General features: G+C 51.8%; 1 protein-coding gene across 1 annotated transcript in view; it reads left to right on the forward strand.

Annotated features, from left to right (window-relative positions):
- Positions 1-632: 632 nt before the first annotated feature.
- The window catches only part of Cracr2a (calcium release activated channel regulator 2A), an 88,673-nt gene continuing 76,005 nt past the window's right edge, over positions 633-13,300 (forward strand). The window contains exon 1 of the mRNA XM_010611579.1: positions 633-801. Coding sequence (XP_010609881.1) covers positions 789-801 — 13 coding nt within the window. The 5' untranslated portion in view covers positions 633-788. The remainder of the gene's footprint in view (positions 802-13,300) is intronic.

Genomic DNA, 13,300 nt, shown 5'->3' on the forward strand with positions numbered 1-13,300 from the left:
CCCTGTGCCCTTCACCGTTCCTCATCCAAGAAGTGGAGTGAATACTGCAAGCTGCCTTGCAGGTTTGGAGCAGGATTAAGTGGGATAATACTCCGACAGCATTTCAAATACACCCTGGTTCATTGTAACAGGAACAATTGACTGCCGCTGTTCATAATTATTTTTGTCATTGTTCTCACTCTTGATTATGAATGCCTATCTGCTCCACTGTGTTTTGCTTGCAATTTTCTACTCTCTCTTCAAGAATTAGTTTTTTTCTTGAGGAGCTTTGTGCCAGCTCTGGCCTAGCCATGCCTTGCTGACCCTGTCCTCCGTGCTCCTGCAGAGCAGCACCCAACCTTCATGGTATCTGCTCTGTAGCACCCTCCTATTCGCCTTGTCTGCCCTGCTGCTTGTTCCAAAGCCTTCGTCTTTGTCCACTTTTATCGAGGTTTAAATGATAAATGATGCTGTAAAAATTTAGTGCACAACTTGGTTGGATGTATGCGCATATGGTGGAATGATTACCAGAATGAAGTTAGTAACCAGCCGTCACCTTCCCTGGTTACAGTGTTTTGTGCGTGCGGGGAGGGCGTTTAAGATCTTCTCTCTTTGCAGAGTTCAAAGGCGCAGTACAGTGTGTTAACTGTAGGCACCGTACGTGCAGTGCCCTGGTTCCCCAGAATGCTTCCACCCTACTGCAGTGTTGGACCCTTTGACAGATCTCTCCGCACTCGCCCACCCCCGGCCTGGCACATGCTGCACTCCTCCTTGGTTTCTATGCGCTCATCATTTCACACCCCACATTTATGCAACCACAAGGTAACTTTGCTTTGTCTTTGGCTGACTTATTTCTCTTGGCCTAATGCCCTCATGGTTCAGCCATATTTTGCAAATGGCTGGGCTTCCTTCTTATAGCTGAAAAAATTGTAAACACATATTGCTAGCTGCACTGTATACAATGGAATATTGTGTGTGTGTCTGTATATCTCACCACCATTGCTTTATCCGACTGTTGACGGGCACCTAGGCTGTTTCCATTTCTTGGTTCTTGTGAATAATGCTGCTGTGAATGTGGGAATCCAGAGGTCTTTGAGCTACTGATTTTTTTCTTTTGGATATACAGTATATCCAAATGTGGGACTGCCGGATCGTGATCGTTCTACCTTTAATTCTTTGAGGAACCTCTGTACCACTTTCAAAGGTCTCACTTTTGAGTCCCTGGAGCTCCAGCAAAGTACCTGGTACACCAGAATGGGTTAAAAATCTTTCTTAGTTAAATAGTGAAGTTGGTGTATGTTGTAAAATTGTTACTGTATTGTAAATATGGTAACATGGGTCAGACCAGGAAAGGACTGAATACTCAAAAAAGAGAAAAGTGTGTGTGCCTGTGTACATGTGTGTGCACTCTTGCAGTCAGGTAGTAGATGTGATTCAGGCAGATGGTCCCGTGTCTCAGTACCCACCACTCAGCATAATCCTGGCTGCAGGTTGCAACCACTCAGCTCAATGGAGTGAAATGATGCAATCACACATGCAGAGTCTGCAGAAACCATGAGTGGATGGTCTAATCCAGCAGTTCTGAGACACCTGTGAAGACCCAAGCTTTCTCTTTCCACTCTGCCCTCAGCCTTTTCCTTCAAGTTCAGAATGTGGCTGTAGAGGTTCTAGCCAATGTGCTTTACAACACTGGCTGGGGAGGGCCTTGGAAACCCCTGCAGGAGCTCCTTTCTATCTCAGGACAAAGAGGGAGGTTAGGAGAGTCCATCCCAGCCTGACCACTGCAAAGTGCCTGCATTGGCTTTGACTGCTGGAGGTCCCTGAGCTGGGGATGCATCTCCACCCTGGGTGGTTAACAAAGTTAGAGCTGTGCAGGTAAGGACAAGGGATACTTGGGCATTGTGTGGTAAGCAGCAGGGCTGTCTGCAGGCTAATGCAGGCCCCAGGACAAAGGTGAAGTGACTTTAAGGCCTTTTCCTCCCTGATAAGGTGCAGTGAATTTATCAGGGGCAAAGCAGGGTCCCTTTCCTCTGTCCTGCCCGCAGGCCATGCCTTGGCCACAGCTGCCTGTCGGGAGCTGGCACAGAGCACAGCCAGGTCATCAGCTGCTTGTCAAGGGTGGGGTGGCATCAACGGCCACTCTTCTGCCATGAGCCCAGCCCAGGCCTCCTCAGACTCTCAGCTCTGCCACGTTTTCCTCAGGAGAGAGTTCAGACTCCAGAGTCCCGGGACCTGAGGGAACTCCAGGGAGGCAAGCGTGCTGTCTTCTCTGGTTGGACGTGTAGCTGGGCCCAAGGCTTGTTCATGGTGAGACTTGGGTATACTGGGGGCAACTGTCTCTGCTAGGGGTCTCTGATTTTCTATAGCAACCCCATTCCCCACAAAATTCAACTTGTAAACTCCCAGGAGTAGACTCTCAAGCCTCCTAGACCTCCTATGTTTGTCTTGTTGGAGAGCTGTGGAAGAGGCTCATGGCCCTCCAGGGTCTGCCTCTTTCACCAGAAACAGCCAGTGGGGAGACTTTAGTAACCTTGGATGGGGGTGAAGCCTCGGTCCCATGCCAGAAGCAGCAACAGCAGCTTCTAGAAATTGTACCACAGCCTGGCATCCTAAAGAATGTCTTGGAGAATTGAAACTGGTTCTCCCAGACATGTTTCAGGAGCAGCTAAAATGAGACTCAGTAGGAGGTTACACCTGGCTGGCAGCCCGCAGAATGTTGCCTACGCTCTGTGCCAGGGGCGGGTGTGTGCAGTGCTGCTGCCGATCCTCTGGTAGCGCTTCAGCCTGTGACTCTCCAGTCCTCAGTCAGACCGCCTTCAGTAGGATATTGTGTTTCTTTCATATTTTCTCAAGGTCAGCACTCATTTGCTCTTTATCGGTTGGCTTTTCAATGTACCCTTATAAAGGAAAACTGCTCACTCAGGTTCCAGAGTTTTCTGATTTGTGTGGAGTTGCTGTCCTGTCCATGAGCATGCACTGAGGTGGAAGCTGTCAGACCCAGGCTGCTGAGTGAGGGATTTCCTGGGCCTCTGCCCGCAGATAGGAAGTGGGAAGTTGAGGTGCAATGGTACTTGCTCCCTCCGTCACAGAGAAATCCCCTTCCCACCTCTCCGGAGCTGCTGGGGCTTCGCGGCTGTCCTTGGGCGCCTCAGCCCGCAGCTGCTCCACTGCGTGGCATGGCACCCCCGAGCATCACTTGTCTTCCTGTGAGCGCACGGTCATGTTGGATGGGGGGTCCACTGCCCTCCAGGGTGGCCACGGCTGCAGCCACCCAGTCTCAGAACGGGGACCTTTGGAGACCCTGGGAACTCCAACAGGACAGCAGTGGACCCCCCAGGCCAGTTCAACCCACACGCAAAGTGTCTTGTTCAGTGACAAGCCTGGGACGCGGAGGGCAGGTGGGGGTGAGGCGCTGCTGTGGCTGCTGCAGATCGCGGTCGGCCCCGGCGAGTGCACCTGCCCCCTGCACTCTGCATTTTGCAGGACAGGAGGGACAGACCCCTCGACAGAGGGGAGCAAGGGAGGCCACTGAGGAACCTGAGGCACTCCATGGCCAGCGCCCGGAGGCCTTGCTTTCAGTTGTTTGTATTGGAGAACACAGCCACGCATCACCTGAGCACAGCTGGAAACACGCTCATTGCGCCTGGATCGCCGAGGCAGGGCACAGCCGGCTGGAACCGCTGGCCGCCAGTAGCTGTCGCTTCAGCGGGGACTGGGGCCCTGCGCCGCCTGGGGTCCTCGCCAGCTCTCGCTGCGGTCCGTACCTGCCCACTGGTCTGCCGCTCTGGCGGTGCCTGGACAGTGGTGTTTTGTTACCACGGCCTTGCACTACGTGCAGCCTGGAACGGGTGCTGAGATTCCACTGATGTCGCTGTTTCTACTCAGGATCGCATTGTCTCTTCGAGGTATTTTCTGATTCCGTGTGAATTTTAGAATTGCTTTTTCTAGTTCTGTGAAGACTGTTGTTGGCATTTTAATGAGGATAGCATTAAATCTGTATATTGCTTTTGAAAGTATGGCAGTTTTAAAGGTATTAATTCTGTCATCTTCCATTTTTTAATGTCTTCTTCATTTTTTTCTTCCGTGTTCTGTAATCCTCATTACAGAGACTGGTTAAATCTATTCTTCAGTATCTTTTTCAAAAGTCATTATGGGTGGAGTGGTGTTCCTGATTTCCTTATTGTTGGAGAGAAAAGCTGTCACTTTTTTGTGTGCTGTTTTTTTTTTTTAAATCCTTCCACTTTGCTGAGTTTGTTTATCGGATCTGAGGGCATCTGGTGGAGTCTTCAGGGTCTTCTCTGAAAAGGATCAAATGACCTTCAAATAATAACGTGACCTCCTCCTTTCCTACTGTGTCCCTTGTACGGCTTTCTGTTGCTCATTTACTCTGGCTAATGCTTCCAGTGCTACAGCGAACAGAGATGGTGAGAGCAGATGTGCTTGTCTCAGTACCAAGTGCAGAGGAGCATCTGCAGCCTTTTCCTCTCGGTGATGTTGGCTGTGGGTTTGTCATATATGTCTGGTAGAAATTTGAGGAAAGATCCTTCTATACCTGTGTTCTTTGGCATTTTTAAACTTCAGGGGATGACTTAACTCATCAGGTACAGGTCATTCCTTCATCTCAAAAGCAGAAGGGAAGGTACCTGGCTCTCTGGTCACTTTAGCATCACCTTCATAGCTGCTTGGAGACAGCGATTTAATGAGTAAGAACCACCCCGTGTATTACCCAGTTACATACAGCACCTTGCCAGCACCCATGAGGAGGCGGGATTGCTGCGCTCATTTATAGACAAGGAAATAGCAACACAGAAAGCAGGGAAACGTCACCAAGGCCCACAGCTCACCCGTGGCAGAGCTGAGCTGAAACCTACACATTTCTGACTCCAGAGCCCCCACAGCATGTGTGGTTTACAGCAGCTTCCTGTGTGTGTCTCCCTGACACCAGGGCATGGTGGTGATGGTCCTGCTACCCACACGGCCCAGAGAAGGTCCTGGAGGATGCGCTTTTTTCTCTTATCGAAGGTGACAGCACAGGCTTACGGCCTTTCAGATTTTATAGGTTGGCATTAGCTCCACTGTTCCTCTTCCGTTCTCGGTCCCTAAACAGTAGTGGAACAACTTCTGAATGGTGGACACTGTGCTGGCTGTGAGAGATGAGGTGAATGAGCAGGCTACGTGCTCACACCCGGCTAAGGTAGGACTGCGGCCAAGGCAGGGCCACAGGGAGGTGTGGTGTCAGAGTGACATGGACGTGTCAGGCTGGGTCCCAATTGCAACAAGAGAAACAGATCTACTGTGGAGTAATAAGGCGAGTGGCTCCCAGCTGTCTGTCATCTTATGCTGCTCAGTGAAGGAAGGAAGTGAGGGCCCAGAAGTGGAGGCTGTGAGCTAAGGTATTTAGCCATCGTTGTGCCCACAGCCTGGGGTGACCGTGACACGGTGACAACGGCTGCAGCTCTGGGTTGGGCTCTTTGGAGCCTGAGTTGAAAGCCGCCTCACCTTTGCTGTGCCTGCCCTTGGCTTTTCTCATCTCTGGCCGTCCGCTCAGCCTGTGCACTGGGTGGCCACCCTCTTCCCAGTGAAGGAGCTCGGTGGGAGGGACGAGGATGGGAAGGACCCAGTGGTCACCAACTGTAGGTCACCAACTGCAGCCTCTGAACCCACAGCTCAGAGGAAGGATGTGCAGGCCAGTGTTCTTGTCCTCATGCTTTCTTGGCTTTTTATTGTTTTGGTTTTACCTCCCTCTACCCTAAGTTTTCAAGTGGCAGCGTCTGTCTTCCCTGTGGTTGTCCAAGAACAACTGGGGTTTCGCTTTGTATTTATTCTTTCTCTGAGTGTGGTGCTAACCACACTGCCTGCAGGCAGTGGGTGGGGAGGAGGCTGGCGGCTTCTCACTCAGGGGCTGTGGTCCTCAGCTGGATTGGTTGCCAGCGGTGACACTGCACAAAGCAAAGGCATTGAGACGTGGTTCCAAGTGACCGTTGGTGATCTGCTCGCGCTTCAGATGGGTGAGTATTGGAAACTTTAGCTTTAAAAGGAGCGGGACAACAGCCATTTCTAGGCCCGTGGCTCATGTGATTCCCTGTGCTGGTGGCCTGTGGTGACACAGAGATGCATTCTGCATGCTTTTTAGCACATGTTTGCAGCCCACAATGACTGCATTCACTGTGGGGAGCTGGTACACGAACAAAACACATCTTATTTTTCTCCTCTCCGCCCTCTCCCCTCCTTCTCTTGGTCCCCTTTCCTTGTGGTGAAGATCTCTCTCCCTGATTCCTGTTGTCTTTTACTTTGCTCTATCATTTATTTATACTTTGTGTTTCTCATGTAAGAGAAGCCACGCATGAGCTCGTGTGACTGATTTATTTCACTTAACATTATGGCATCCACGTTCCTGCAGAGCCAAGTTTATGGTTCCTTATAGGAGAGTATTCCATACACTTCTTGTCCTCAAGGAGCTAGTGACAAAAAGGGAGCATATACTTTCTGGCCTGATTTCTCAGAGAAAGGGGTGAAGTTGGACTTGATCAGTTTCCTGATGAGGTCAGTACTGCCCCCTAGCGGAATATTTCACAAATTTTCAAAGAAATTATGCTAGAAGTCCAGTAATGGTTGTTTTGGGAAGAGAAGTTTAAACGGAATAAAGACGAAGGCTTGGAATGCTAAGATAATTTCCCCACTTCACGCTTTTGTCTAGATTGGATCAATTCCAGAAGTACCTCAAATCAAAGAGCGCCCCCGTTCAGTACACAGTTTAAGTTCAGTATGCAGCAAAGCCATTTGCAAACCTGAGGTATCCAACTGGAGACTGTCAGGCACCTGTGGAGTCCAACAGTGTTCACCAGCAGAGCCACGGGACCTGCCACCATTTCAGTACACTTCCTTATCAAAGCTGCTTTTCAAACAGTCCGCATTCTTATTATCTATATCTGCAGTACAATGATAAGGCATTTCTTATAAAAGTTAGGTAGGGTGATTATTTAGTGTAGGGTTCTCTTTATGTTTTGCTCTTTCACGTTCTCCTTGGGCTCTACCTGTCCACCCTCCTCTCTGCGTCACCCACACCCAGAGGATGACATTTGCAAGGTTTTCCATAATGCTAAGGACTGGATTGTGCCTCCACAACATGAGCAGGTTTCTGGGCCAGAGATGTATGAGCTGTGACCCCATCACCATCCGGTATCAGTGTGGCATGATGCTGTGACTGCAGGCTTGGCTTGTTGCTGGAGTCGTGTACCTCCCGCATCCCTGCACTTGGGCGCCTGTTCTCTGTGGCTCATGACAGTGACCTGCTTCCCCCACTTGTCCTACTCAGACAGGAAGGCGATTTTGTTATTTCTTGTCATTATGTTAGAGCATTGTGTTCTGCCGACCTCCTACCTTGCTGCCCTCTTACTCCCTTGTAGTTTTTATGGAGGGTCTTCTGCTGAATCTAAGCGTGTGCATTATGAGCTCGCGAATGTGCTCCAGGGCAGTCTCAAGTGAGCACAAACATTACAACAGATACGTTTTAAAAGTTGCACCTTGTTCTCTTTTATGTTACAACCAGGTCTAAATAGCGCATGTGAGTCAGCTACCTGACGTGGATCTTGTCTCAGGTGCAGTGAGGGTGTTTGCACCACTGTATGAATGATCCTTAAGGCCTCCGACCCGCTCAGCAACATTTGAAAAACAGCAGATGCATCCTAAGGTCCAGTGTCTCCTGCTTGGCTTCCCTTGCAGAGCGAGACAGTTGGCCACCTACGCAGGCAGCTCTCCACCTCTCCCTCCTCCCAGTGTGGCTCCAAGGGTGCGAGTGAGAGAGCTCTTTGGCCTCAGCCCCCCGAAAGCCTGGTGCTGTTGCCAGCACAGAGGGTTGGGTCTGCCGGCCTCTTCTGTGCGCCCTAAATTGAGGCACATCACTCCCAGTTCACCTCTCCGAGGGCCATCTTATCCACCTTCAGACCACTGCGTCCGCTGGAAGGAGAGCAGCCGGCCTCCAAGTGCACACAGTGCCCAGAGCAGTAAGTGGACGGCGGCCACACGGCGGCATCTCAAGGGGCTTCACGCCCTACCTTCTGCAGACTATGTGAGCCGGACTCCCACTAACAGTGCCCTTGCACACAGAGGCCTTCCTCTTCCGGCTGGCTCAGCAGGACCAGAGCAGTGAGGCTGCTTGTGCAAGAGCTCACACACGGCTTCCCAGGCACTGCTTGAACAGCAGACTCCGGAAGGCCAGCAGCAGGGGCGGGGGCACCCAAGGGAGGTGCTACCTTGAGGGTGGAGCCCAAGCAATTGCCTGCTGCCTGGCAGGAAACATCTAGGAACTGCAGTGCACCACGCCAGGGGTGGATATGGGCTGCAGAGGAAGCACGGGAGCAACCATGGAGGCCGTTATTCCTAGTGTTTAGCTGTTGGCTTTTGTTGGAGATTAGATGTTACCAATTGTCCTAGAAGTGAACGTGGGCATTGGAACTCCTTGGTTTCATTTTCTGGAAATTAACATCTTTGAAGGAAGGTGGTCTCTTCCTTCCTCGGACATCCTGTGGCACTGTGAGCTGGGCAGTTTCTGTCTCGGTGCTGAGCAAGAGGCTGCAGAATGCTGGACCCTGGCCCAAGCAGAAGTGCTGGTCCGAAGAGAAGCAGGGCCCGCTGGGTGGGCAGCCCTACAAGAGGCCAGGCTGGGGCCCCCTGCCTCTAGAGCCCATCCTTGCCAGTTCTGGACTATGAGGGGAGGCCCGGCACCTAGAACAGACATGTGGTGTTGAGGTTAGGGAGGGGGCAGAGGACCATTATGCTGCTGTGAGTCTCCCTGGGGCTCGGCTGCCCCTGTGCAGTCCTTGATTTCTCTGTGCCCCAGAACCAGTGTAGCAGTGCAGATGTTTCCAGCAGGGCAGCCAGGAACTCCTGATGCAGACATAGAACAAGTTTTACGACTTCCGCAGCTGGCCTCTTCATGCTACTGGAGAATCTAGAGGTCTTGAGGGACAAATAAATAGGACACGGACGATTCTCAGACCAGGAGGAGGCATTGTGGCCTTGGGAAACAGCATGTGTCAGCTGCCTGTTTGATGGACACTAATGCTACTTCCTGGCCAGCACTCAGTCTAATGCCAGGGTTCTGTCGGGAAGAAGCCAGGCAGGCCATGCCCTCTGACGTAGTCTGGCAGGAAAGCAGATGCTGACCGCTACGCAGAGGCTGTGCATTTGATATGGTGGGCACAAGGCATGAGATCACAGGCATAGGCCATGCGTGGATGCGGGTGGAAACGGCCAGAGGGAAGGAAGGAAGTTGACGATTGCCTCGTCAGTGATGGAGATGGGGCCAGGAACCATTTCCCACTCCCCGTTCTGTTTTCTCTGGGGTTGCGCTCTGGTTTCCTTTTGTGGCCAGAACCAATTGCATCAAAGTTTTCATGGAGGTATACAGGGACCTTGAATGCGTTTCAGTGACCAGGGGAATGGGTGGGAGCTGCTCCCAGCCTGGGTGGAGAGTGCTTTCCACAGTCCTGCCCGCACTCGCTAGGCCATTGTAGCTGAGGGCGAGCCCCTTGTGCCTCTGTCCCTGGAGCGACACAGGAGTGACAGACATGCTTGGCTGGCTCACAGGCGCAGCACTGCGTCTCCCTGTTGTGCTCCCGCTTCCGTTCCCTGTGGGCTGTGCTCTCCTGAAGCCTTACTAGAGCCTGCACTTCTGTCTGACTCCGGCCTCTGCACCGTGCAGGCTGTGTGGCCTCAGCCATGGTGCCCGGTCCTTCTGAGCCTCATGTAGAGTGTGGACCACAGCACACAGGTTAGGCAGAGCAGTGGAGACAACCAAGGCACCCGGCGTAGTGCCCCTGAGCACCATCACCTAGAGCTGCCTGGACCCTGGAGCCTCCTCGGCACAGACAGGGACAGCCCTGCCCATGTCTCTTCCCCCGGGAAGGCTCTGTCCACTCCCAGATGTGCTGGTCACGGCACTGGAGCTGTTGTTCCAGAATGTGTGACCCCTGGCCCTGATCTTGGGCAGTGGACATTGAATGGGAACAGTCACATCCGTAGCTGCATGTAACTGACTGTGACGTGTCGCAAAGGGCCATGGGCCACAGAACACATGGCCAGTCCCCGGGCTGCCACAGACCCCGGCCTCCCTTACCTCCTCTCCTCACACATCTCCCCGAAGCCGTAGCCCGTCACCCAGATCACTGTCCTCTACCCACTATTCTAATAGTTTGCAAAAAAGATGTTTTTTTATTTTGATTCAGTTTTGCTAAGTTGCCTTGATGGGACTCACACCTTCAGCCCTCCTGCCTCAGCCTTCCTCAGTGCTGGGATTCAAGTCCTGCGCCACCACAGCCAGCTGAAAAGGTATATTATAAAAGCAGTAAATATTCATTGTAAAAATTCCTCAAAGAAAGTAGAAAACACTAAGTAAAAGAAAGATGTCACCCATAAGCCAAATGACAGCAGTAACCGCAGTAACACTGTGTATTTCCTGCTACTTTTTGTTCAGTGCACATGCACAGACACACACACACACACACACACACACACACACACACACACACACACACACACACACACACACTTTTTGCAATTGCCTGTTCCTCACTCTGCCTAACCATACAGTTTCTTGCATTTGCATCTATCCCCATTAGACTGAGCAAGGACTGTGCATGGCCTTTTATCCCTGCTACCACAGCACCTGGTGCCCTGAGTTGCTCCACAGGTGTGAGCCAAGTGGCCAGCAGGTGACGGTCAGCTCTAGAATCGGTGCTAGTGATCTGGAGGAGGCTGCTTTGTCATCTGGAGACCTGTGCTGGCTTGAAAAGTCTGTGCCTTCTCTGTTGGCCACCCTCTGGTGGGCGGGTGGGGAACAGGACCAGAGGTCCACAGTGTGCACGGAGCAGGGGGGCCATGGGTGGGGGACTCAGTGGCTCTTACCCCATGCCAGGCTGGGGAGAAGCAGCTCTACCCTGAGTTTTGACTTTGTCTTGCTTTAAAAGGATGCTGTGGGTTTTGGCAAATCTTTCCTCATCCCTGCCGATCCAAAGCAGTGTCGACATGTCACTGGGGCAGTGGGTGGGATTTTCTCCCCTGAGGAATCAGTTTGATGCCAGCACACTGTGCTTGGATTGAAATTTGAGGCTTTTGAGCTAGGGCCAGAAGTGGGAAGAACACAGGCTCCTTTCCAAAAGCTCAGTGTGGGGATGTGGGACCAGGTCAGGAGGGCGATTTCCTCAGCGGGCTGTGGGCAGCAGCGAATTCACAGTACCCCCTTTCAGGACATCTGCAAAAGCAGAAAAGCCTGAGGGGGTTGACTAGGACCTTGCATTTCTGGACCACAGCTTGCCCATACTGATACCCACAGAGCACTGAGAGGAGATGTAGGGGAGGAGCCTACTTGCCCCTGAGGTCCTTCTGGAATATGGTGTGCAGTTGCTACTTATTCCTTTCTCTTGAAAGGGCATTGCAGGCTGTTCCTAGTACCAAGTGTCTCTCAGGGAATCATCCTGAGATCAAGGAAAAGTCTGCAAAGCTTTGACTTCTGATGAAAACCATCAAGCCCAGTTCAGTCCTGGGGAACACTTTAACAAGCAGATCACTGATTCATGGGATCAAGACACCCACTGGAGAGCCTTTTTGGAGCAAGAGAGAGAAGACAGAGAGAGAGGGAGGGAGAAAGACATAGAGACGTGGCGGGCTCAGCCTCAGGCTGCCTTCTGGGGCGGGACCTCCTTGCACCTTGTTCTGTTAGAAAAAACCGGAACCGGTGGAATCTGAGTGGTGGAATTTGTGTGGTGCAAAGATGGGCGCGAGTAGCCAGTGGCCACATGAGGGCATAAACGTAGCCCGTGGGAATGGCGGAAACATTCACACAACCCCCTAATCTGTTCTTTCTGCAACTCTGCTGCCTGTGGGCAGGAAAGGGCATCAGTAGAAAGACCACAGGTTCGGGATGCACTCAGTGTGAACCCTGGCTGTTTGGGGACAGGGTTTTAGCCCTTTACACTCTCCATTTCCTTATCTGTACAAAATACAAAGCATGGAGAGTCACCCCTGTCCACTGAGCATGACACTGGCTCTTGTCAGCCTGCCTGGGGCCATGGACACTAGCTCACTTGCGCATTTGCCTCTGTTCTGGCCGAGATGAAGCAAGTCAAGTCCCTGCCTTTATGGAGCTTAAGCTCAGACCAGCACAGGGAGCAGAAATGTAGCCAGAGCCATGCGTGACTTTCTAGTAGCTATGTGCAAAATGGTAAAAGAGACAGAGGGAACCAAGACCTGTCATGTAAAGGTACAAGATCCCAATAATGAATGTAACTGTACTGTATACCTAAAATGTACCAACTAACTCAATGAGGAAAAAAAAGACAGAGGGGTTAATTCAATAATAGGCAATTTAACTTGATATACCCCAGCGTAGCATCTTTTCAGCTTGAGACATTTTTATTAAAAAACTGTTCACGACTGGTCGGTAACTTAGCTCAGTGGTGCCTCGCCTGCCTTGCAAGCACACGGTCCTGAGTTTAATCCCTGGTATCAAACAAAAACAAAAGCAAAAAAGTCCATGTGAGCTGTTTTGTGTTCCTCTCTTTAGGACTCAGTCCTTGGGACGTGGAGTATACTTTACTCTCAGGCCTTAATGTAGAACTGGCCTCATTTCTGGTGCTCAGTAGCCTCGGCCCAGGGCTCAGGCCCTGACTGCTGCCCGTGCCATGGAGTGCTCCCGGGGCTGAGCCCCCACCTGAGCATGCCAACTCCTGCAGAAAGGGGAGAACACCTCTGGGTGGCACTTAATCTTCAACTTGGCTGACCCTGGGAGCTCCAGCCTCATGGGGCACAGACCCCAGGAGCCCAGCTTCGTGACCTCCTGGTGCGGCGGGTCCGGGGTGTGCAGGTGTATATCTGGTCTCAGCCCCTTCCCTCCTGGCTGCTCCCTGCTTGCTGCTTCCAGTCCATCGTGGGGTGAGCAGCCTTCCTTGATGATTGCACTGACACTGATGCTTCTGCCTCAGAGCACACTGGGCATGAGCTGAAACCTGTGAGACCATGAGCCACAGTACATCTTTCTTCCTCTAAGTTGTTTCTCTCCGGAGTATGTCGCAGAACAAAAAGCTGCCTGATGCACTGTGCCATGGGGCCTGACCTCGTCTGCAGGGGTGCTGCACTGTCCTTTCAGCAACAATAGAGCAGCAGCAGCAGTACCTGTAGTCATAGTAATAATCACATGAAGGAGTGTGAGCCAGGCTGCGTCCAAGCTTCCTGTGCTGTTATCTTATCATAGGGAGGTGCTTTGTTATCTGTGGTTAACACAGAGCGAACTGGTTCTGAGCTCAGGCAGGCAGGGAGTGGCAGA

The sequence above is a fragment of the Fukomys damarensis genome, unplaced genomic scaffold (genome assembly GCF_012274545.1).
Source record: "Fukomys damarensis isolate Sample0158 unplaced genomic scaffold, DMR_v1.0_HiC HiC_scaffold_19, whole genome shotgun sequence".
Lineage (NCBI taxonomy): Eukaryota > Metazoa > Chordata > Mammalia > Rodentia > Bathyergidae > Fukomys > Fukomys damarensis.